This window comes from Phalacrocorax carbo, chromosome 11 (genome assembly GCF_963921805.1).
Source record: "Phalacrocorax carbo chromosome 11, bPhaCar2.1, whole genome shotgun sequence".
NCBI classification, from domain to species: Eukaryota; Metazoa; Chordata; class Aves; order Suliformes; family Phalacrocoracidae; genus Phalacrocorax; species Phalacrocorax carbo.
The window spans coordinates 22,498,138-22,521,925 of record NC_087523.1 but is presented as its reverse complement, the minus strand read 5'-3'; the positions used below and the strand labels follow the sequence as shown (position 1 = coordinate 22,521,925).

At 47.5% G+C, this 23,788-nt stretch overlaps 1 protein-coding gene and 1 long non-coding RNA gene across 4 annotated transcripts in view; one reads left to right on the top strand and one right to left on the bottom strand.

Annotated features, from left to right (window-relative positions):
* LOC135315390 (uncharacterized) overlaps positions 1-23,788 on the bottom strand; it is a 313,306-nt gene that overhangs the window by 50,540 nt on the left and 238,978 nt on the right. For both annotated transcript variants that reach the window (XR_010374854.1, XR_010374853.1), the window contains one exon: positions 16,680-16,805. This is a non-coding gene — a long non-coding RNA (uncharacterized LOC135315390). The remainder of the gene's footprint in view (positions 1-16,679; positions 16,806-23,788) is intronic.
* The window catches only part of LOC104051408 (vascular endothelial growth factor receptor kdr-like), a 142,281-nt gene continuing 135,410 nt past the window's right edge, over positions 16,918-23,788 (top strand). For both annotated transcript variants that reach the window (XM_064463424.1, XM_064463423.1), the window contains exon 1: positions 16,918-17,784. In XM_064463424.1, coding sequence (XP_064319494.1) covers positions 17,721-17,784 — 64 coding nt within the window. In that variant the 5' untranslated portion in view covers positions 16,918-17,720. The remainder of the gene's footprint in view (positions 17,785-23,788) is intronic.

The following is a 23,788-nucleotide window of genomic DNA, read 5'->3' as shown; positions in this document are numbered from 1 at the left end:
ATCCTTCCACAAGGTGCCCCCTCCTCTCCCACTTCCCCTCTGCCATTCGCATCTATCAGACAGTGTCTTGGGTAGTAAAACATGTTTTATAGGATTCTGTTTTTTCTTTAGGGGAGAGGAAGACAAGACAATTATGACTGTCTATCCAAGATGAAAAGCTTTTCCTGTGTATCCCTGTATTTAGCTCACAGGAGGCTGTTTTGTTTAGGCTTTTTTTTTTTTCCAGGATGTTCTGTCTGCCACCAGGGAATCTTGCAGACTGTGGATCACGCAGTCTGGGTGCTCTGGAAGTTGAGCTGGAGTCACTCGGTTCAAACCAGGGGAGTTGCTTTATCCGTTGCTGAAAGGATGCGGCATATATTTATAATCACTCAGTGCAACAGCGATCCCCACCCTGTTCCCATCAGTAAACACGGAACCCAGGGCAGTTTACCAAACAGGACCTGCCAAAAAATAACCACAGGGATGAGTAACCTCAAAAAATTCTTCATGGGAATTGTGCACAGGACTGGGGTTCATGGTCTGTGTTACCTCTCCATCACAAGTTCTAGTTAGCTTATTTGAGACAGGGCAGGGGCATGTTTGGAGCAGGACAGGTAATAGCTACGGTTCTTGGATGAGGGTATTTGCAGGCTCTGTGGCAAGTAATAGACCCCGTGTCAAGCTACAGCTCATTAGAGGAGTTCCCTGGACAATTTAAACTTATGTTCAGAATCACTTTGATGGACAACACTTTGGGGCTTTTTCAGCCCAAATGATTATTAAATTGAGACAAAGTGAGCCAAGAATCTCAGATTACATTCCTGGGAGCTGGGCATCCTACTCGGCAGCTGGAAATTTGGCTTCTGATTAGCTTCGAAACCTAATATTTATTTAAAGCTAGGCTTTATAGTGCTCTTTATTGTATTTAGAATATTTTCTTTCAGTCTCAGGGAAGCTGCCAACTCATCTTAGCCAAACATGACTCCTGCAACCTAAAATTATTGCCTTGCCACATAGAGCCCATTTCTGGGGGACCGAATTAGCGACTGATTTATACATTGCAGAGCTAGCCAGCTATCAGCCGAGGCCGATAAGCACCTCCATCCAGCAAGTGCTAACAGAATCATCTATGCTGAAGCCAAAACTGGGACAGAGCTCCACCAAGGAAACAGAAGTAGCGTCATTACACCCAGGGGAGCTGAAGCCTGAGGCTGGCTGAGACATACAGGATGCCCACCCACAGCTGTGAACCAGAGAGCTTGTCCTATTAACCCCCACCCCACGGGAAAATGAAAGGAGGCTTAGTGAGAAATACAAGTCCAACAGTTCTGTGAAGGAGCTGGATTTTTACAGCTCTGCTCACACTGCCTGAACAGCCTTCTAACAGTTTAGTGCCTCTGAGTCAGCGTTAGTTCCAGGAACCGATGCACTAATCAATAAGCAATAGCCGGCCACAGGGGTGGTGATCGTTGGCTCTTGGTGGCTCCTGAGGAAAAGACCAGGAGGCGTTAGCTGAGAGGACAATGTTGGATGGACAGCAGAAACCAGACCTCAGTGTGTGGTCAAACAGCAGAGTGGGTTGGTGGGCGAGAGGGGAGTCATCTCTAAGGACAGACCATTCCTGACAGCTGTCAATCAAACCACAGACCCTGCCCTAGAACCAGCAACCGAGCGTGATGACTAGTTGGACAATTGCTTGATCAGCAACACTGCATGTTTATGATTAATGTGGAACATCATGAAAAGAAATTGTGGGGGAGGATGGAACACGTAAGTGGGAACGAATCCTGTCTTACTTTTTGCTCAACCCAGGCCTCGGTAGTCACGTGTGCACTGAGTGAGCATTACAGAAATGTTCCATGGCTATACACAAACAGAAAAAACAAAATACTATAGAAGTATAGTAGAAACACAATACAGAAATATATAGAAATATTAAATAATAAATAGATGAAGTACAACCATATGGTCTCAAGAGATGTGCCGTAGTTCTGCAGGACCAATCCTATGGCTGGCACAGTACTGAAGGGTCTTTCTGTCCACCTTCAGTAACAGAGACTCAGCTCAGGGGGCATACTTTGAAGTAGTCTCTCTTGCAACTAGCAGACAGAGTATCACGTACAACAGACCAAAATTGCTTTGAAAGGAAGGCCACAAAGTCTGGGGCTGCTATCACAGCCTGAAGAACTGTTTATTCCTTCTCCTTCTTCCACGTCAGTGATAAAGTTCTAGTATGTTTTCAAAGGAAAGGGAATCACGTTCCCCAGATCTCCTCACCTGCCTTCTGGTTTTGCACTCTCTAGTCCCACACAGACGTACACACACACACACAAAGCTAGAATCTACCTTGAAAGAAAACCCATCTGCATCTGGCATGTCCACTTAATTCCAAGAGCTTGGACTTTAAGGGAAACGCATTATAGTTGCCGGAGTCACTAACCCCTGAACTCCAGCTCTCACGCACCAGCGTGAGTTGCCCAGACAAATCTGGGATACTGGAGGTCTCACAACAAATTATTCCAACCCTGTCCTTTCCCTCACGCTGGTGTGAAGCATTTTTTCCAGCTGCTTCTAAAGCTGTAGGTAGAGAGCGCAACGTGAAAATTTGAGCTGCAGCCACTTGCCATCGCTACGCAAAGGAAAGAAACGTCTTTATGCCCGGCTAATCTGCGGAACTCCGTGCCACAACATGCCACCCGAGGCGAGAGCTTAGCAGTGCTGTATGCACAAGGGGAGGGCCCATGGCTGCACAGAACGACATAAAAACCTGTAGCGATAAGGGAATGGTATGCTGTAAGGTGCCCACCAGCATTTGGCTCAGGAAGCAAACTGGCTCAGGGAGCACAGCCCGTTACAGGCTGATGGCTCCACGGCTTTTACTTAATGGAGTTGCCCTTTTCCTCCGATATAGCGACGAAGGCAGAACCCTGGATTTGATATTGATCTCAGCCATTACAGAAATCCCTTTGTTTCTGTGTCTCAACAAGAATGGCTGTGTATGTCATTTGAAGAAGATCTATTTTATTTATTTCCCATGTCCTCATCCCTGTTTTCCATTTTAATAGATCTATTGGCATAGAAGTTGGATGCTTCAGCAAATGAGGTTAACCTCTGACCATAAATTACTGCTCCCTCAGGAAGAAGTAGCAATAAAAAAGGAAACTGCCACAACTACAGCGGAGGACAGCAAAGGCAGACGGACCAAGGGTTGTACAAATTACAAAACCACCAGCCCCTGAAACCCATACCAGGGCTAGCCACGCAAATAATAAAGTGTAACATAAACACACACAAAACTGGACTCAGTTTGGCCAGAACAATCATTCAGACGCCAAGAAAAATAAGCAGCTTTCCCATTTTCCCTGGAGTTTGCCATATAACGGCTCTCAGGGCCTCTGTCACATCAGAGGAAACACGTGGCAATAGACCACAGGCAGCTGAAAAGAGAAATGATCACATCATCTGTAGCGTTGCTTTTAACTACAGTATCATGCAGGAATAGAGGGAAAGACATCCATCCTGATTTCCATATTGACTGTGGGCTCATCCCAGTCTGTGGCTGGGATTTACCTGTGTGAATGAGGGGTTTATGGGCTTCGTTTGGGGTGTCATGTACAGGCGGCTTCTTAAAGCATGCTGGTGAGAACCCAGCACCAAGTGTGAGCGTGGGGGAAAACAAAACCTGAACTAAGCACAGAAATAAACACTCAGACACTTGGGAAAGGTGTCTCAGAAAGGCTTCCTATGTTTCCCAAACAGTTTCATGAGCGCTTTCTGCTTTGCTTCTCTTTTTCTTGGCTGATAGGGGACTCTCGACAGTTCTTCTAGAAAATATTACGAGTTTATGGGGGCCAAAACCTTCTCTATCCCAACTGACTCCCATTTCTGCAGACTTGGCCTGCTCCATCACTCCTCGGGGCTTTTTGTTCCAAAGGTGCAGAGGAATTTATTGCTTCTTTTATCAGCATCAAGTTAGAGATTGATCTCCATTGGAAGAGGTTAAAAAAAATAAGGTGATACTGAACAGCTTCAATGCCAGGACTGGCTAAGCAAACTGGGAGCTTCCAGTCTGAAAAATAAGTAACTGAGGGGGGGGAAGGAATTATGTAGGTCTATAAAGTCGTGGGATTTGCACGAGGGGGGTGAAAAGGCAACAAGAGCTGCACCGAGAAACTCAGGGAGCAGTAAATGAAACTAGCAGGTGGCATGCTGAAAAGAAGCCGAAGGAGATGTTTCTGCATGCACCTTGCAGACAGGCTGTGGAAAACCTTGCTGTGTGGTTAAGGCCATAGAAGACAAAGCCACCAAGAATTACAAAGCAAAAAGACACCACCTCTCAGTCAGCAGGTGCCCAGGCTGGGAAACTAATCCTGGAAAACACTATTTCCTCACTGCCTTCTTAATTGTTTCCAATCTGAGCCACCGTCAGACAGGATGATGGAGTAGATGAATCTTTGATATGATGTACCGTGGATGGTCTTACGTTCCTAAGTGGTTTTGTGCTAAATGGAGAATATTACAGGAAGCTGCTTCTCCCTCACCTGTTCCTGCGTGCCGTTACCAACTGTCTTGTTTCTCACCAGCATCCTTAGGTATGCACTGCTCCTCTGCAAGCACCTGCAGGCAAGCATCCCACAGGTCTTAAACCTGCCTCTCTTCCCCCTCCTGTGTGAAGAAGGCAGGAGGAATGCCGGAGGCCAAAGAAAAGATTTGCTGCCTTTCCGCTCAGAGCAGCGCAGTCTTTGCAGCCGTGGCAGCAGCCCCACGCTTTGGTGTGCGGGCCGGCTGCTGGAGGTGCGCAGGGAGCTGCTGGCTCTCCTCTTGATTTCCAGCTGGTAAGTTGCATTAAAAGAAGCTAGGACTGTAATTGAATAATGTGACTTTCCAGTGTGTGTAAGCAACTACCATAGCTGCCAGCGGGATGTGGCCTGTGGAGAGGAAGCCAAGATGGTGACCCAGGGGAAGGGAAGTGTTCAGTGGACACTCACTATTAAAATGAGATCCTTTTCTAGACCATTCTCCCTGTCTTGCTTTTTGTTCGGAGGGGGTGGAGGAGTGACATCAACATTGCTATGAGACTGAAGCAGTAAATAATTCTTTATCACCATAACATTGCAAACCATTGCAAAATCTCTATTGCTGTCCAAGCCAGCACTTGTAATAAGCTACTGCCAAACAGGGTGGCAAAAGCAAGTATTAGCAGCTGACCCTGGAATGTTTTCCTTGTCATTCAGGGACATTGCTTTCTTGACTCAAGGAAGAAGGACAAAGAACAGTCAAATCACACAGAACTGATTTAATATTGGAGCTGTATGGATGTCAAGACATTACTTGTCAAAGGGACATCTAATCTTCAGCTCGGGTTTCGGGGGCTAGGAGAAGGGATTGGAAGGATGCTGTTATTCAGCCATCAAGATGTAGCATTATTTTGATGGTCATGGGCCTGAAGGACAAACTCTTCTAGAAGAATGCTATATGCTTTAACACAGGCTAATAATTTCAGTCTACAATTCGTGACTCCCATAATCTATGGCAGACAACTCATTTGTTACTCAATTATACGGCACAGAAAGACGGCCAGTGTGTATCAGCATAGCTCTATTGATTTTGCCAATATACACTATCAGAAGATGCAGCTTATGTATTTTTAAACAATTTATATAAAAGTGTTAGATTTCTACAGAACCTCGGTGGTTTCACGCCTATTAGATTTTAATACAGTGCATTAAATTGGCAGAAAGTACCTTCTGAAACGCTCTCTGTTACACCTCTGCATCAGTTTCCATCTGCCAGATTCTGCTACCTTTGGGCATTTTGAATAGTCTCTTAATCCTGAAACAGTCCCACTGAAAGCGATGGGTTCTCTGAGACCACTCAATGCAGTCGTCTGTTGTGGTACCCATTAGCGGTACTCTAAGAGAGTAACCAAACCCCACAGAAATGGAGTAACAGAGCCAGCGTAGCTGGGGAATGGAGATATGTGCTGAATCCTACCCGCACAGGCACACCTCCTCGGAAAGGAGACACGTTGCGATGTTCAGCTCCTGCACCTTGCCTCTTTCCACGCGAACTATCAACACGACTTCATTGAGGAAAGTGGGAGTGATATTACTACCAAAAGAAGTACATTCCCTCCAGTTTGCCCTGGGTCAAGGCTGCCACTCCCTGGGGCAGGGGATTGCAGTACATGGCAACACGGAACAGCACCATGGCTTTAGCTTGCTTGTGGTGAAACCAGGGAGCACAGAGCAAGAGGGGCACTGCGCGGGGACACACACATCTGGGGCAGCACGGTAGCGAGGCATGGCCATGCGGCGTAACTGCTGAAACAAGCAAGGAGGGTGAGCATACAGCTCTACGGGTAACAGCACAAGAAAGGCTGACGGCGGTAGGACAGGCTGTGAGGACGGATCAGGGCCAGGTTGAAGCAGGAAAGCAGTAGAGGAGCTGGTGTGGGGAGGGGGTGCACAGGCTGGTGACCAAGGGAGAGCAGAAGGGTCACTGTGACGGGCCAGCGTGACTCAAAAAGAGCTGGGAGGACATGAAGGGCTTCATCATGCAAAAGTGGATGAAGGAAGACAAAATGGTATGACTGAATGAGATACAGGAAAGCTGAGGGGAAGATCTAAAAACACGTGATGAGACCATGGGGAGCTGCGGGAAAAACGAGAGTTAGAAAGTCTTTTTGCCTTTGGCTGATGTGAAAGCAACAGTGAAAGCTTTCTAGGGAGGCTCCGCTTCAGTCTTGGCGTTCATGCCTGTTGGCTCCAGCAAGCAGCGTTCGGCAGGTGGGAATAGGAAGCCTGCTTATGAATCCCGAAGGAAAGACTGAAAGGACAACAGCTTTCCCTAGTGCTCTGGGATAATGCTGGGAAGGAAGAGGCAGCTCTTAGCCTTGCAACACCCCCGTCAACCCATTGGTGCTGGCAGGATACCTCAATGACTCGTCTCCCAAAGCCGCCTCTTGCCTCAAAAGATGCTGCTAGTTTAATCCTTCTGCAGGGTAAAGATGTCACCAGTAAAATCCCCATTTCACCTGCACAGTGTCAGTTTACGGACTGCGAGTAAGTCAGTGAAGTTTGCTCCTTTAAAAGTCATTTATGATCCCGTAGGAATGTTATATGAGTGTGCAACGACATGGAGTAAGGGTGACACACTGTGTGGACAGAGAGAAGTGCAATTCCTCCCCTCCTTCCCAACATATTTTTTGAGAGATTTGATCCTTTTTTTTTGAAATCTGAGTCTGGACTGAGGCAAACCCAATACAGTCACAGCAGAGCTCTCTTTCGGACCCTTCCTGTGAAATGGCCGAAGCCTCCCCGGCAAGCTCCTCCGCGTAGCGTCGCCTCCGCTGCCGCAGCACAACCTGCCTTCACGCCGAGCGCTCCTATCTTGGATTAAGCCAGTAGCAAGGGGCGATAAATCTGAGGATGTCCCTGGACTCTGGAGAAGAAGAGGAGGTTTTCTGTGACCTTCTAACTCTTGCCACAAACCTATGAGTAACAACAGACACGCAGCTTCGGAGCAGTCAGCTGCAGAGGGCAATTTCTCCAGCAGTCAGTGAGGACTCTGCGCTGCATGGAGAAACAGAGCAAGTCTGGTTCAAGGAGCTTAAAGCTCAGACGAAAAAGATTAAGCAGAGGTTTCATGTTTTGGTTGCATTTTTAAAACAGAATGTGAGTTTAACCCTCATCTGAAGAAAGTACTGCCTTGCACACAACTAAAAAGGTTGCTGTGATTAGTGAGCTCGATCCTAATTGCCAAACACACCAGCCAAGAGACCAAGATAAATACTTGTACAAAGAAATAAGAGAGAGAAGCAGAGCTGAGAAAGGTACAAGCTAGTCTTCAGAGCCCACCTTGCTGATTTTTAAATCCTTGTTTTTCCAGTTGAAAGCCCTTGCTATTCCCACCTCCGTCGTTTAGTGTACGAAATCCCTGCAGTATTTTTCATTCTTCCTGATGCCCAGAAGGCAAAGAACCTCTGTACAAAAGAGCCTTGTGGCATTGCTAGGGATATTAAGGCTTTAAAAAAAATAACCTCTTTGTTCTTTAAATGTTAGTAAACAGGCTGTGAGACGGCAGGTGCTTGGCCTCCAGAAAACACAAACCACAGAATCACAGAATCAGTTTTGTTTTATTTAAAAAGGAGGAGCAGCATTATTTATTTTTTTTTTGCACTGGTGAGCTTTACCCGTTACTGAACATTATGGGCAGAAACAAGCAGAAGTCGCCTGCCATGGGATGCAGGCTTTACTGTACCGCAGTTTCAGTTCAGCTTGCCAGGACCAGTCAGGCTCATCCCCACGCCATGGTACCACAGGAGGCTGCAGTGACATCCTCCTCCCATTTCACCCCGAAGCAGTCTCACCTTGCCAGTAAATCGAGTATCTGGCCAGGCTGAGACCCCTTGTTCAGGATAACTATGGTGCTCGATAGCTGGTGTAACTGCCGAGTCTGGAGCACAACTTTTACGAGACCCTGGTGTCGTTGGGATATATACTTAACCCAGCTTTACAGATGTGGAGTGGAAGGACAGAGAGATCAAGTGACTTTTCCAGGAATGTACAGGTGAGCTTTGGCAGAGGAGCAGTTTGAATCATGCTATTGAACCGGAGGCTAATGCCCTGACAACCAGATCATTCCTCCTATCTAATGTCTGACATCCCACTGAGTTTCAGAGACCGCTAACGGAGAAAGGTGGAGAACGAAGAGCACCGAACAGGAAGAAGACATCCGACTTCATTTACAGGCGAAATAGCAGAATGCAGTTGCCGAGAATGGCAAGGTCTTGCTAGCTTTTCTTTTCTCATTGGAAACAGCATCCAAGAAGTGTATACTTTATCTCTGAAATCCATGGCACGGACTGTGCTGAAACAAGGGCGTGAGCAGGGCTCCCTGGCCAGGGTGGTGACTCCCGGGAGACAAAGGCGAGCCTGTTGTCTCCAGTTCCACGCAGCCGCTCAGACGTGCTGGTCCTGAGCGCTATTCCTGGCCTTGCACTGACTCACTCGGTGACCTTGCTGAGAAAGACTCTCACATCCAAGTCTGCCTGTCTGTAAAAGCCATCATGGTCTCCTAAGGTTGGATTCCATTCGAAGCATAGATAATGAACAAATATAAAATATTTCTCCTGCTTTCCTTCATCACCCCCGCCCTGGGGTGAGCAGGAACTGGACAGAGAGATGAAACTGCCCTGCTATCCTATAAGCTCTCTCTGCACCTCCTTCCTTAATTTTACAACTAACTGTGCCAATGAGTCTTGTCTGTGCAGTGCCCCAGGGCTGCACCAAGTCCTTCGATCATACGGACACACCGCAGCCTTGAGGCAGGGGCTTATTTTCTCTCTGTTTATATTCACGGCTGTTCAGAGTTGCCCTCTGTCCTCTTTAGTGTGACACTGTGTCCTTTCCAGGTGGCAGTGGCTGGCCTTGGTGAGAGGATGCCAGAGCTGCTAGCATACCGCTGGTGGAAGAGGGGCTTTCTGCTAGGGGAGCCGGGCCAGGTTTGGGTTTTCTGCTTTGAGATCCCAGCCTGACGGCTGCTGCTGCTAACCTACGCAAGGACAGCACCCGACGCTTAGATTTTATATTCAACGTGGGACATAGCCACCTTTTGAAAAAAACTGCATTGTAAACTGATTCCCTATGTCATTTTACTAATTCCATTCTGTTCTGTTAAAGGTGAAAGGATTTTTAGAATCTAATTTATGCATTGCTAGTTAAGTTTCTTCATCTAGGTTCAGAGCCAAAACTCATTAAAGGCAGTGGGCATCTTCCCATTCACTTCTATTCACTTCTGTTGGCTTCAGCTCAAGCTTTTATTCAGTCCCTCTTGGCTTGGACAATGAAGATCAGTGATGGCAGTTTCACTATCAGTGTCTTTGTGCCACCACGTCTCGTTTCTAAAACCTTCAGCACAATGTCCATTTGTCTTTAGCAACCGCTTCCTTTCAGATTTCAAAAATAAATAACTCCATGGAAGAAACATTTCTTTTGGCTCGGCATTGGCTGAAAGCTCATTTGCAGACATTTTAATTTTGGTAGACAGTGTCTCTTTGATTCTCTCCATCATCTCAGCACACCAGCCTGCTATTTTTGCCTCGCAGACTTGGCTGCACTGAGCTATGTAGCTCTCTCTGGTTTACTTTGGAGCTAGTGTAACCAGCGATAATCTCAATGCTCGTCCTATGGAGACAAGAAGCATTTACTTGTGAAATCTAACAGAAAGACGGCAGCTCAATGAAAGGAGTGCTGAGCATATTCTTTTAGTATATGCAACATAAGAAGAAAAAATAGTGTCAAGATTAATGACACTCACATCACTGCAAGATTACCACATGCTCTCCAGCTGACGGCTGGACTGTGTAGCTTTGCTGGATGGCCTTCCTGGCGAGTGGGACTTCTGGGGCTGTCCTGGCCTCTCCCCACCGGCCTTCCCGGTCAGTGCTGAAGGGAACATCTCACGCTGCTCCAGACGCTGCTCTACGGTTACTGCAATCACTAACAGGCAGCAAACAGGGTGAGAAAATAGGCCAGTACAGGCTGGTCAAAAACTCCCACCGCAGCTTGCCCCAGGCAGCACGAGGAGGGGAAGGCTGGAGGGGGGTGTAGCATTTACAACATAGCTTTTAAAAACCTTTGGACTAAGCACCAATATGTGTTAAGACTTAAGTAGTAAGCTGGGGCACAGTGCCCCTCTGGTACCAAGTTAAAAAGTTCACAGTACAGGACTCCAGCCTTGTGCTATCTATTAAATTAACCCTAACGCTTTCATGATCGACGTGGCTAGTGTCTTGATTAACGTGAGTGCTCTAGAATCGCTAGTGTTTTTCTGTCTTGCCACTGTCACGGCCTATCTGTACTTTTTCTTCCTCTAAGGCTTCTCTCCTTCCACTCCAGTTATTTGAATCAGACAGTTCTAATTGGCGATCGTGCCTTGGAGACGCGAGCAGAAGCCTTCAGCGTAAAGGGAACGTCTGCGGAGTACCATGGACGTGAACCATGTTTCTCATTCTCAGTGGTAAGAAAATCCCACTTTATCCCCAAAGAGAGGGAAAGAGTAAGAGGGAATTAGAATCCAAAGAAAAAGAAATAAAACGAGCATTCCTGGTCGCTCACTCTGAGACCTACAGCTGGATGAAACCCATTTTCCTCACACTTTGAAGTTCACATTCTGGCGAAGGAAAACCTTTCACATGAAATTTGGCCTCTGACTGAGGAAGGTCACCGCAGGGAGAAGATCTGGATGAAGGTACCTCAAAGGGAGGGAGTATTTTTCTTACCTCAAGTGTTGTGCATGGATGAAATCTGGCTCACAAACTTCTTCGTCATTAGGTGGATATCCTTGTCTTTTTGCCACAGACTCTAGCAGAACAAAATAGTGATCAAACCCCATGGCTGTCTCCTTTTGTTGGTGGTTATTTATTTTCCTTAACATTTTTCTTGTTTTGTACTCTTGGCTCAGAAGTCTGTCTACTGCTCCAAACCAGTTAATTCTTCCTAAGAGCCGGTCAGGCCCAAGGCCTAGATTATATTTATAAGCTGCAAGGATCTCCTCAGGCAGCCTCAGTTATAAAGAATTTGAGTCAAACAGCTACAAGGAGATGCTCAAAAACAACCTCAGAGAGGAAACACAAAGAGATGGAACGTCGCATATTTCCCCCATGTCAAAGTTTAAAGAAACAGACCACAGTTCAAAGCGCCATAAAATGGGAGGTAAGAAGCCATCCTTTAATCTCCCGTGTTTCCAGCAAAAGAATGAAATGCTCTGCTTTCCTCTGGTGTCTGAACACACGTGTTTAAGAAGTTTTTCAGGCAGGCCCCCACGTTTTCGCACCAGTGCAAGCGCAAGAAAGGTGGTGGGAGGGAAGAGCAGCGGGGCAGGCGGGACTGGGGCTTGGACGGCAGCGGATGCAGCAGTGACAAGCCTCAACTGGACAGCGATTGAAGAGAGGGCAAGGTTTTGCCTTTCGACAGGGAAGAGCCTGCCAGGATGCCAGGCAGGGATGGATAGAAGGTCACACCAAAGGAAAACTCCTCATTCTTGACAGTTTTTAAACAAAAATAAAATTGCTTGCAGTATATTACTTAACTTACACTTTGGCTTTGCTGTTAAACGTGACTGACAGGCCTCTTCCAGCTTTGCTTTGTGGCTTCGGATGATTCATTAAACCCTTCTTTGTCTTGTTTTCTCTTCTTGTATAAAGAAGAAAGATGCACAGAGACTCTGTTAATGACTGTGTGTGCTTTCTGTCCTTCCGTCTGAAGCTGCCATCCCACCGAGGAGCAGCAAGTCATCAGAAACGTGCCCATGGCTCTGCTGGCCCCACGTCTCTCGCTATTAGGCTTCTAATCGCCTGTGTACTGCTGTGTATTTGAACAAAGCTGTGCAGGAAATGTTTTTCCCAGCTAGAGAAACATTTTGTTCCCTTTCTGTGTTTGAGCCAAATGGGGTTTTCTTGAGGCCTTTTTTTTTTTTCTGTTTTTTTCAAAACAAAGGAATAAGTAAGCAAACATGTCAGCAAGAAGCTGAATGAAATGGCCAAGGACAGCCAATGGACCTGCTGGACACGGGACTCCTGCAAGACGTGAGAGGACAGTTTTCTGACCTAAGTCAGGCTAGTGTCTTGAAACCAGACCTTGCCCATGCAAGAGACCACCAAGCTGCAGGCAAGGCTGGGATGGTGCTTTCTTTCCCCAGAAACTGCATCCCTAGCAGAAGTTATTGCAAACTGAGACTTCCCACAGAAGGTTTCTGTTTTGATAACATGCTGTTTTCCAATGAAAAATATTTTCATCAAAAAATTCCCCACCCTGTTTGCTCACAGACTGCCAATATTAACTTGTCTTTCGATCCCCAAGGGACTCCAGGATGTGTGTGCATAAAAGACAGCCGGGCCAGATTGTGGAGAGAGGCACACCCAGCGATGGCCTTGGAGCTCTCCTCAGCATTCAGGCAGCCACCACTGGCAGCGCTACCATCTGCGTGAGGGGATGTGGGACTGGGGATGGACTCTGCACCCTGGGAAGGGATGGCTTTACTTCTGTTTACTGGCTTAGGGACCCATAGGGAGCCAGCACCTCGCCTGTCTTGGAGGTCAGCGTATGCCTCCAAGGCACCCTCTACATCAAATACATAGTGACTGAATCCATGGGACATGCACTCTTTTATCCCAGAACACAGAAAGTGCAAGGCACCTTTGCAACATCCTGCCTGTTTCCACCACCTCTTCTGGGGGCTTGGATTTACAGGACACGGAAAGATGCCCACCCTAAAAGGCTCTTGGTCCTCTCAGGAAAATGATAAAGAACTCCTTGATAGAGCACGCTGCAGTGAAAGTCTGGGGCCTGCCACCTCACTGTCCTTAAAGGTAGTCACTGCCCTTCTCCTCTCCTACCAAAGATCACCAACATAGAAAAATGTCTTTCAATCCATTGTCATGTCCTGTTTGCTTCTCTTTCTGCAGGCAAAGCTCAGCTCTGGAAGCCCAAGCCAGCACTCACCAGCACAGCACGCAGCCGTGAGTATCACCTCCCTCCATCTGAAAGGGCAAGAGCTGCTTTGGAGGATAACTCCACTTTGCAGAACATGCCTCTGGTCAGGACTGTCTCCATCAGGCTCATAGGAAAGGCTGTCTTTGCATCAAAGAGCCTCTACCTGAAGACACAGGGCAGAATTAGCCACCTAAAATTGAGGTTTATAGGCTAAACTTGTCCCTTCCCTCTGCTATTGTTGAGGGAGGCAAACAGGCACCTGCCAAAGAAGGTTTATAAAACAGAGGTTTGAATAGATGGGATGAGTCAGAGAAGCCTATCGCTGCAGTCACTAAGCAGGGCAGCCTAGATAACTAGTCCAGATTAGACACCTAACTTTCGGACAGCTACATCGAGGTCAGTTACATTTACCTTTGGCTAAGGATGAACACAGCATACAGTGGAGGATGCAATTCCAGGCCCTGCTCTGATCAACAGCCCTTCCCTCTGCTGCGCTTCCTAGATACATGCTTACTTACGACGAGCACCAACAGAGGAGCTAAGACAAAGCGAAGGAGCTCCCGGCTCTGGTACCGTCCCCTGCCAAGCTGATAAAAGGGAATAATTCATATAATCGTCTATGTCAGGCCAATGCCATAAAGGATGGAAGGTACTCCAAGGGATGGCCAGGCAAGTTGCGTGGTCAGTCCCCGGTTAGTGCAGGTCTCATGGACTACACTGCGTTGGTCCTGCAAAACTGCGCTGCTTTGGCCTAGCGCTTCATGGTGCGTGAGGCCCTAGCCCTGATATTCTGGCCAAATCCTTACAGGTTATTGCTTTCCATCCCAGTTGTCTAGTATTTCCACCAGACACAGTAATCTTCACTTCCTTTCCTTGCTATTATTGTTTTATTTAGCTGTGGTCATACTGATACAACTGCCAGGTGCCTCTGCAAAGCTAAAAGCATTTCATTAGGAAGTCAAATGACCTTTTCTAGCCCTACTTCAATTCCCACGAGTATTGTGAGGCTAACGTATTTGTTAATATCAGTAAGGAGCTTCGGTTTCCTCAGATGGAATAATTGTCACGGCAAAAGAAGTTGAACTATTATGAAGAGGTTCTAGTCCAGTTAGCAAATCGCTTTTCCCACCTGTACGAACAGAACATGCTGTTCTGTTAGGGAAGTCTGCATTGCTTTGGAAAAACTCTAACAGTTTGCTACAGGCATATGAAGATGATCCGGAACGAAATGTGCCATTCTTACAACTGTATTTTTGATTTTGCATGTTCTGAGGAACAAAATAAAGAATCAAAGAGAGTTCCCAGAACCATTTGGCCAGGTTCTCACACCAAATTCCATGTGAAACTACCCACCGTAGGCTTTTAATCTCAATTAAGAGATCAACTAAGTTTATCAACAGATAAAAGATTATCTGGGGCATTACACAAATACAGCACGATCTGCTAGCAGCCGGCCAGTAACCTCCAGTGAATTCTTAAACACCTCCTTGTAAATCAAACACGAACTACAGTTCTGCAATTAAGCTAGAATTTTAATTCTTCAGTTAAGCCTCCTATAAGATCAGTCTTTAATATTATCCATAACTATTTAGAAGTCTGTTAGTGCAACACAGCTCTGGGGGAAGTTGTATGTTCTAAAAATTAAATGTAGGCATAGAAAATGCATTTGTCATCTTAAGAATGATCTGGGCATTTATATGAAAATTAGCATTAACTGGTGACACCATGTGATGTTGAGAAAAGCATTCCTGATTTAACACCAGCCATGAGAAACGATGCTTCTTGTTCTTAAAACTGGAAGTATCTGAGGCTATTTGGTGTTCAATTTACTGTTTGAATTTGGGACCTTTCTACACCGGGTATCAATTCAGATCTTCTGAAGCGCCCATTTTCCTTGTAGACCAACACATGCATTTGTAACTCACAGAACCGCCCGTGTCTCACTTCGCTCTAGTGCATTTTAATGGAGCCTACACACTTGGTACGTGCATTAAGAATTTAGAAGTAACCTAAAAAGAGGCATGAAAAACTTTGTAATGCCCTGACCACCGTTCGGTTTCACTAACACCCTCCCTACGCACACAGTATAAGGTCTAATGCACCTGCTACCTTTCTCTTCTTCTTCTGAAGACAAACTGAGCAAGAGAAACCAAAAAAATACGAACCAACCCTGTCATTCAGCCATGGGGACTGTCAGTGCTTTACTCTAAGGCTGTAATAGGTCGTTTAACCCCAGTGTCTCATTTGTGGCATTATTGGGAATGACAATCTGTGTGGGCAGCTGTAGAGCTTCCACCACTCCCTCATTATCAGTATAGTGTAGTGGTTTGTGTACGTTAAAAGCTGTGCAACTGGTGTGGGCACTGAAATAGCACAGAATAGCTCTCTCCCCATCACCTGGGTGCCAGCTGCATTGCCAGAAGTGCCCCTTACCTGCGCTGGGACATCTCCCAGGACACCCGGGACTAACTAAGCGCAGTTTCTGACCCTTGCAGCTGAGGCTGCGCTGGCCCAGGAGGCACCTGTGGCTGAAGGAGCAGCCCTGAACCAGGAAAAGACTGAGTTCCCCTGCGGCACAGGTGAAAGGGGGAGCATCAGCGTGTCCCCTGCCAAAAGCCCGCTGTCCCCCACCATCGCAGGAGTGCTCGCCCCTGCTGAAATCCTGCGTGGCACGGCAAGAGCAAAGGCACGCGGACAGGCTGGAAGTCTCGACGTGTGGGTGGATTTGTCTACACCCAAGTGCCTGGAGATAATGCTCAGGTGACACAGAAGCAGCTGCTATGAGAAACCCATGAGAGATCAGGGAGGCAGCTGTGCCACATAAATAATAACACCATTAGGGTTGCCCAAAATATCCTACTCAAACAAGAAACTTTCTCTGTGCCCCAAGAGCAGGGGATGCACGGCGGTGGCTGCCGCAAGAAGGGAAGCGGCAGGGCAGGCAGGACGGAGGTGGTATCCCAGCAGGATACACTGAGAGGCATAAGGACAACCCCAAACTGGTAAATAACATGGGGAAGGGGGACAAAGCCACCGCTCCCGCACGAGAGCCTGCTTCTTGGGTGGTGTCCCTCGGCGCTCCCCTCCCCTCCCGCGCCCTGGAGCCCTGAGAGCCCCGGAGCCGGGAGGGGGATGCTGACACCCTGGCCACCTTTCTGCCTTTGGGGAAGCGGGGACAGGACCGGGGGAAGACGTTGCCACCTGATGCTCACGCAGCTCCGGCTTTGCAGGGACGGGCGATGCTGGGAGGCAGCGGGGGACAACTCGGTTCATTTCTTTGCCCCATCTCAGGCAGCAGCAGCAGCAGCAACAGGAAATCCAGGAGCTCTGTGAAATGACAGGGAGGGAGAGAGAGAGAGTGAAGTCCCCTCGCCTCGGCTGGTGACGTCTCTCCTTCCTCTTTTTTTTTTTTTTTCCTGTCCCTATAAAGAATCTCGGGCTCGCATCAAACTTCCCAGCAAAAGCAAACCAAACTCAGAGGGCTGGGGGGGAAAGGGAGAGAAACACCTAAGGCGGGATCTGGCCATGCCCAAGCCCCGCTGCCTGCCGGCTGCCTGCCCCGGGCGCTGTGGGGTGCCCCCCGGCAGGTAGCCAGGCGGGGGACGTGGAAGCTCCCTCTCGTCCTGCCTTGCAAAACTCGCTGAAGTTGAGAGGTTTGTGTTCTTCCTCCTGATCTCTGCAGCACCTGCACCTCCCTGGATAAATACGTCTAAGAGGAGGCTTTTCAGTTCAGCCACCTTATCCCAGACTCCAGGCAAAGGACTGCTGGGAGCAGCGACTCACGGACTGGAGGAAACTTTTTGCCAAACTTTTCTGGTGCTTTGCTCTGCTCTTTAACCCCTTGAGTTACTGTGCACCACCCAGGCGGGCTGGGGAGCCTTCTCTTCCCAGGCAGAGTAACACCCCCTCCAGGCACCCTGTGGAGTAGAAAAGCGGGGGGAAACGAGGAATAAAGTTATTGCGAAAAAGGGAAGGAAAAGAAAAAGCCTAAAAACTTGCACCTCGGGAAGACAGCAAGGAAAACAAAATCTGCAGCCCAAGGATGGAGCAGTGAATGGAAAGAACAATTTAACTGGAATAAACAAGTGGGAACTTCTGCACGCCTTGTTCTTCCCCTCCCTTCCCGCTCCAGCCCGCAGGCTTTCTGAAACTTCTTGCTGGAGAGAAAACTCGTCCCCGTTTGCCGACCTCTGCTCCTGTGCCTCACAAGGGATATAGCAGCCACCCGCACCGGCACCGGCCATGGTCCCCAGGCCGAGCGCTGCCCTGGCCGTCTATGCCCTTCAGGGGCTGCTCCTGATGCACGGTAAGACACGCTCACACGTGGGTTTCTCGATCCCCCCCCGCTCGCCTACAGCGCGGGTTGGCAATGGAGCGTGGCGGGGATGCTCGGGGGAGAGGGGGACCCCCGCCGTCCCCAGCGGCCCGTGGGGTGCAACCCGCCTCTGCTGCTGGTGCCCGTGGGCAGGTGCCACCTCTCTGGCTCCAAACCCACCGACAGCGCCGGCAAATAAGGTTTTACACCTCAAAAGGGGGCAAGGGCTTCATTAAAGGAGATTTGGAAATCGAGGCAGCCGTATCTACAGCAGAAAAAAAATCTCCTTGAAGTGCGTTGCACTTAAAAGAGGTTGTTGGTTTTTTTTCCTGCTCCTGATCCCCTCGAGGTTTTGGCACTTGGTTAAAAATAGCAACTTGCTGGTCCTCGCCTCTTTGTGCCTCTCTCTCCCTGATGTGGGAGCGTTTCAACTCGCATTTGATCATTTGAAGCAGACCTGAGGAAGAAAAGGCTTCAAAGGCAGGAGCCGTGGCGTGTCCGGGAGGGCTCCACGCAGCGCGGGGAGGGTGCGTGGGCTGCCTGCGGGAGGGATCAGCGCTAACGTCGGAGCTGCGCGGGTACACACATCGCAGGCAAACGCCTACCTTCCCTTTGATATTTCAATTCTTATTCACGTGGTGGTTCTCCTTCTCGGCACAGAGGCTAGGTTAGGTCCCCCCTTCTCCAGCGCTCATTTTAGCCTGCTGCAAACGCGCTCTCCCCCCCCGGAGTTACTCCTGATTTTTGCCAGTATCAGAAAAGCCAAGAGGCAGGTTAATGAGGTTTAGAAGAGCTTTTCCATCTGCTGTATGACTTTTCATTACCTCATTAAGCATAAGGATTTTGCTGGATTACCACGCTATTCATTCATGACGCTGCAAATTGTATAAGGGAGACGGTCTGTTATTTACTGGGGAATTCCTTCTGACAGTGACGATGATGGGGGTTTTTTTGATAATTTATGTATCTCACAGCACAAGACTGTTGCTTCTTTAGCATATCATAATCTTTTCGTAGTTTAATATCAAGAGGATAGCTTCTGGAAACACTGAAGCATCACTGTCCTTAATTTTCTTGGATTCATTCAGGGATTTAATGTATTCCTTCTGCAGAAAGGAACTGATTGGCAAGCACTAGCCCTAGTGAATATCACATATCCCCTATGGTACCTTCCCCACAGTTACCTGCAGAATAAATAGCTAAGCCTGAGATTGTGCTCCAAAGGGCTTGCCCAGCTTTTCCCCAAAAATTTAAGCAGCAAACCCTACCGGTAAAAAGGAGCCCCTCCACCACGGAAACCCTAGCGACGCGCGGTAGCGGTGCCCAAGTGAACCCCAGGGAAGGCGGTCCCGCACCACGGCGGACACCGGTACCCACACCTTGAGTTGCACCTGGCGCGGCGTAGGAAGCTCGTGCAGCCCTTGGAGAATTCCCCTAATGTGCTCCATCTGGCTGACACGTGCACAAGCAGCCAGCTGCACGCTGCGTTAGTTTTAAAGCCTGAACAGTCTGGAAAAGTTGCCCCGTAGAAGGCATATCACCAGAAATCCAGTGTGATTTTCACAAAGGCATAAATCACTACAGGTTTGCATGGATCAGAGAGAGATAATAAGTATTTGGCAGAAGGGAGAAAGCGTGTCTTGCCACAAGTGTTCCTGAGGCTCCAGGATGAAGTGGAGCATAGTGCAGTTGTTACTGAGGAGGTAGGTGAAAAGCCTGGCTAGAGATGCTGCCCACATCTCGGGGCTGACCTGCATCCTTACTTACCAGGTTACTTTCCTAATAACTTTGGAATTTGGCCCAGATTCACTTTCCCATCAGTGCCAGGCAGAGAGAAGGCGATGGCCACATCCTGTGGCAAAGAAAGGAAGGCGGGCACATCGCTAACCGCCCCTTGTAGGCAAAGGCTGATGATGGATTTGGAAGCAGCATTATGGATGTCAGACCTTTGTGCATCATTAGGAAAAGATAATATGTTAGCATAGGCTGTGTGTGCCCTAATTAGGCTGGAAGCCAAACTGAAACAGGGCCAGGAAGTCGGAGGATTCTGGATAGCACCAATGTTACGGACGTATTAACTCCTCAGTCACCTTTCCCTCAAAGTACATCTCCAGCAATGAATTCGGTGAAACTTGGTTTGACCTCCCAAGGCACAAGAGGCACAGATCTATTCTGCAGGCTGCAGGTTAAACCTTCTCTGGGATCTTTGTGGTCAAAATTCAGCAGAGTTGCGCTGAAGAGGCTGACTCTGATTCAAATCCAAACAATTTCATCTGCAATGCAGACAGCAGACTTTCCAACTGTGAAAGACATTCAGTACCTGAGGTGCTGAGTGAGGGTAGCGCAGCTGCCCAGCCGAGGGCTCCCTCCCTGGTCAGGACTTCCCCGGTGCCCAAGCGAAAGGAAGCTCTCTCGGACGGTACCAAACCTTAGCAGAGGAGTCTGAGTGCCCCCTCCTTCTGTATTAGTAGCTGATTGCGACCGCTGTGCCATCGTCCACCCGCTGCTCTGCAGCTCGCCAACGCTGCCTAGGTGTGCCGTGGATGCCGGAGGACAGAAGTTAACCATAGCCATTAAATTAATCCAAATGAAAGGATGGTCTCCAGTAGAGAACTCCTAACTTACTTGGCGCTGTTGGTGTTTAGCAGGGTCAAGAGACCGGGCAAACATCATCCCAATAATTTCCTGCCTTACTATAAAGCACAGCTTCAAAATATTTTACGCACCTTTAAATTTTCTAAGACAGTTCTACAAGTATCATTACATTTCTGCTTTCGTTTTCCTAACCACACAGCTTATGTTCAACTCCCTGGAGTACGAGTTAGGGTCTTTCTGCTCAAAACTTTTGATGTACTAATTATCATAGAATCACAGAATCATTAAGGTTGGAAAAGACCTCTGGGATCATCAAGTCCAACCGCCAACCCAACACCCCCAGGCCTCCGAAACCATGTCCCCAAGTGCCATGGCTTCACGGTTTTTGAACACCATTACTGTGCAGATGCCAACAGCTGGCACATGTTTTAGGTATGGGGTTGGTTGGCTAAAAAAGGGCCCTTTAAAACACAACCTGCAAAGAGTTTTTTACACTACCAACACTGCACATCTGGCGTGAAAAATTTGGTATCTTTTACCCCCTGACATTACCATCAAAAAGTTTTTAATATATGAGCAACCCAGATAGCTTTTCCGGTAATGGAATAAACTCGGTAATTTCAGTGATTTAATACTTGAAAACTAACAAGATTCAAGGGTAAAAATTAGGCCCTTTGAGATCGAAGCATGTTCAAAATTGAAATTATTTTTGTTTCATTTTGCAACCTTTTCTACAAACAGAACATACTGGGAGGGGCGATTTAGCTTGCTAACAAATACATGTCAAATATGCCACGTATCAGTAGCTAAGGCAGAAGCTTGGGGAGCTCAGACTCCTCCTGGTTTGCCGACTAGGATGCTCACTGCCTACAGCCGGGAAGGCTGCGGGCTCAGCGGCGCGCTGCTGCAGAGTCAGAGGCATTAAGGGTATGCTCTTGCCTTTCTCCGAGGCAGTCAGTGCTGGGAAGCGGGGGACTGGATAGCCGACAATATGGGCTGTTGATCGGTTCCAGTAAACCAAAAATGTGTCTTTTAATTGGTGTTATGCCTAAACATTTGCTTTACTGTGAGAAAACGTTATAAAAAGCTGAGGAAACTTTTTTAAAGATTGTGATATATGAGCCTCCTGCCTGAAGCTGCCACACTCAAAACCAACTGGAAATCTCTTTACACGAATTCATCTATTTAAGGCAAGGCAAAAAATGCAAAGTATTTCTGAATACTCCCTGAACTTCTAAAAAACAGCATTTTACCCAAAATAATACTGAGGATACAAACCAGATTGTTTGTTGAAGGCTTCCTTTATAAGAACTTATCATATTTTCTTTAAGAATTTTGAAAAAAATGTTTATCTGCACCCATTTCCCCATTGGTCTGCTGATACCCTTGAATCTAAGTAAGATTGAGGTACATTTGACTGATCTCTGTCCTTTCACACATTCTCTGAATTGTTCATTTTATGATGAAGTATTTGTGCAAAGTAATAGCTCGATCTGCTTCAGTTTGAAGTAATACATCAAGTTGGGCTGAATACAGAACATTTACGTTGCTAGTAGGTTTATGTACAAGGGGAAAAGGTTTCCGACCACCACGGGAGATTTTCTAGGTACAGTCAGCGGTAGCTTGTCTTCCGAATCGCCAGCACAGTTTGAAGGAGGGTGAAAATCTGCCCTATGCCATCTACATTCAGAGATGGAACTCGGCTTTTGCTTCCAAAGACATTTGCAAAGGATATGCAGCAAGGGTCATTTGATCATCAGCAAAGGACAGGTTGAACAAAGAACCTGCTTTCAGTTTACTTTGCAAAACAGTTTCGGGGGCAGCAACAGCAACCTGCATTTTTTAAAACTACACAGGAAATTTCCAGGAGGCAGCGTCTGACTTTCAAAGTGAGTATGAGAAGGACATGTAAGCTTAGCCCTACCACACTTCACCTGCTTAGTTTGATATTTCCTCTGATCAGCCTTGCTCCACCTTTCCTTTTTTCTCTAAACCAGCCTGATGTCACTGGAATGGGAACTAATTAAAAAAAGATGTTTGGCATATCTAAACAACAGCTAGGAACAAAATAGGTCTGTCCCTAGTGTTTTCCTTCAGAAACCAGCTCAGATGACTGACAGGACGTGAGGGCTTCTGAGTGCCGATCAAGACATTCCCGTTCCTCCAGTCGTCACCTTCCAGCAGAGCATCTAACTGCACTCGGTCACAACGACCAAAAAAATCGGCTACCTAAATAAGCTGGCATAAAATGCGCGTAACAGAGATCTGACCTCCTCACCAGGTTAGGCACTTCTTAAATTTTTCTTTTTAAGGCCACAGAGAAATAGTAGAAGCTTCCAAAATCAACCAGCCATGATTATTATCTGGAAATGGCATTTAATATAAGCACATGCTTGAAGCTTCCCCCAGGGAGCAGAACTTTAGCAGCAGAGAGCTTGCAGTCATCAGGAGCAAGGCAAGATCAGAACAAATCAGGTGAAGCACGGTTTTCTGTACGAGAGGTGTGACCCTAGAGACTTGTCCATGAGCCAGTTCAGCAAGTGGGGTAGGAGGAAGGTTCAGAGAAGGCAGGAGTCTGATCTCATGAGGCTGTGATGAGCAGACCTGATGGCTGCCCATTTTGTGCAAATTCCTCACCGCCTGAGTGCCGAACACACTCCCGTGGGGAACCCTGGCTCACCTGAAACCAGGTGTTAACATACATTTGGAACTGAACTAAGCAAATCTTGTGACTGCTTTTACAAGCTGATCATATCTCTGGCATTTGCTAATAACTAGAATACAAAACAGGAAAGAATCTCTTGGATCAAGTCCAGTCCCCACCTCACAGAGCTGAATCTGGTGTGATGGTGCTCTTCTTCACCGTAGCTGAGGCAGGGCTTGCAGGACACGCAGCCATCGCTGGCATCACACTGTATATACCCGAGTGACTCTCTCAGCTCTGTGCTTTCCAAGGCTTTGTTAATGTAAGCAGTGAATTCACATACTAAGGGCAGCTGAGCTACTGCCCTGTGCAAATGTTGTTAACTTTTGTATTAGGCTGTTACTCACAGTGTAACACAGCTACGCGCCCTGATGGAGAGCGAGTAAGTCTGTGGACCGCTTTTGAGGCGGTCCGATACCTCCATCTCCAACTCCTTGGATTAGTCTGTCTTTACAGCACATACTTTTTGCCCTCACTACATCCTTCATCCCTCTCTTTTTCTCCCCCCTCTTTCCTGGATGTCTCCTAAACTCCCCTCAGGGCTCAGGATTCCTTGAATTTTTACATTAGAAAAAGCCAAGAGGAATTTCTCAGCCTTTCTGTAACAGGACTCTGCACAGTCTCTCTTCCCTGTACCAAAATGAATTTTGCCTTTAAAACTGTGCCTGGTGCTGAGATTTTGAGAAGCCAAAGTGG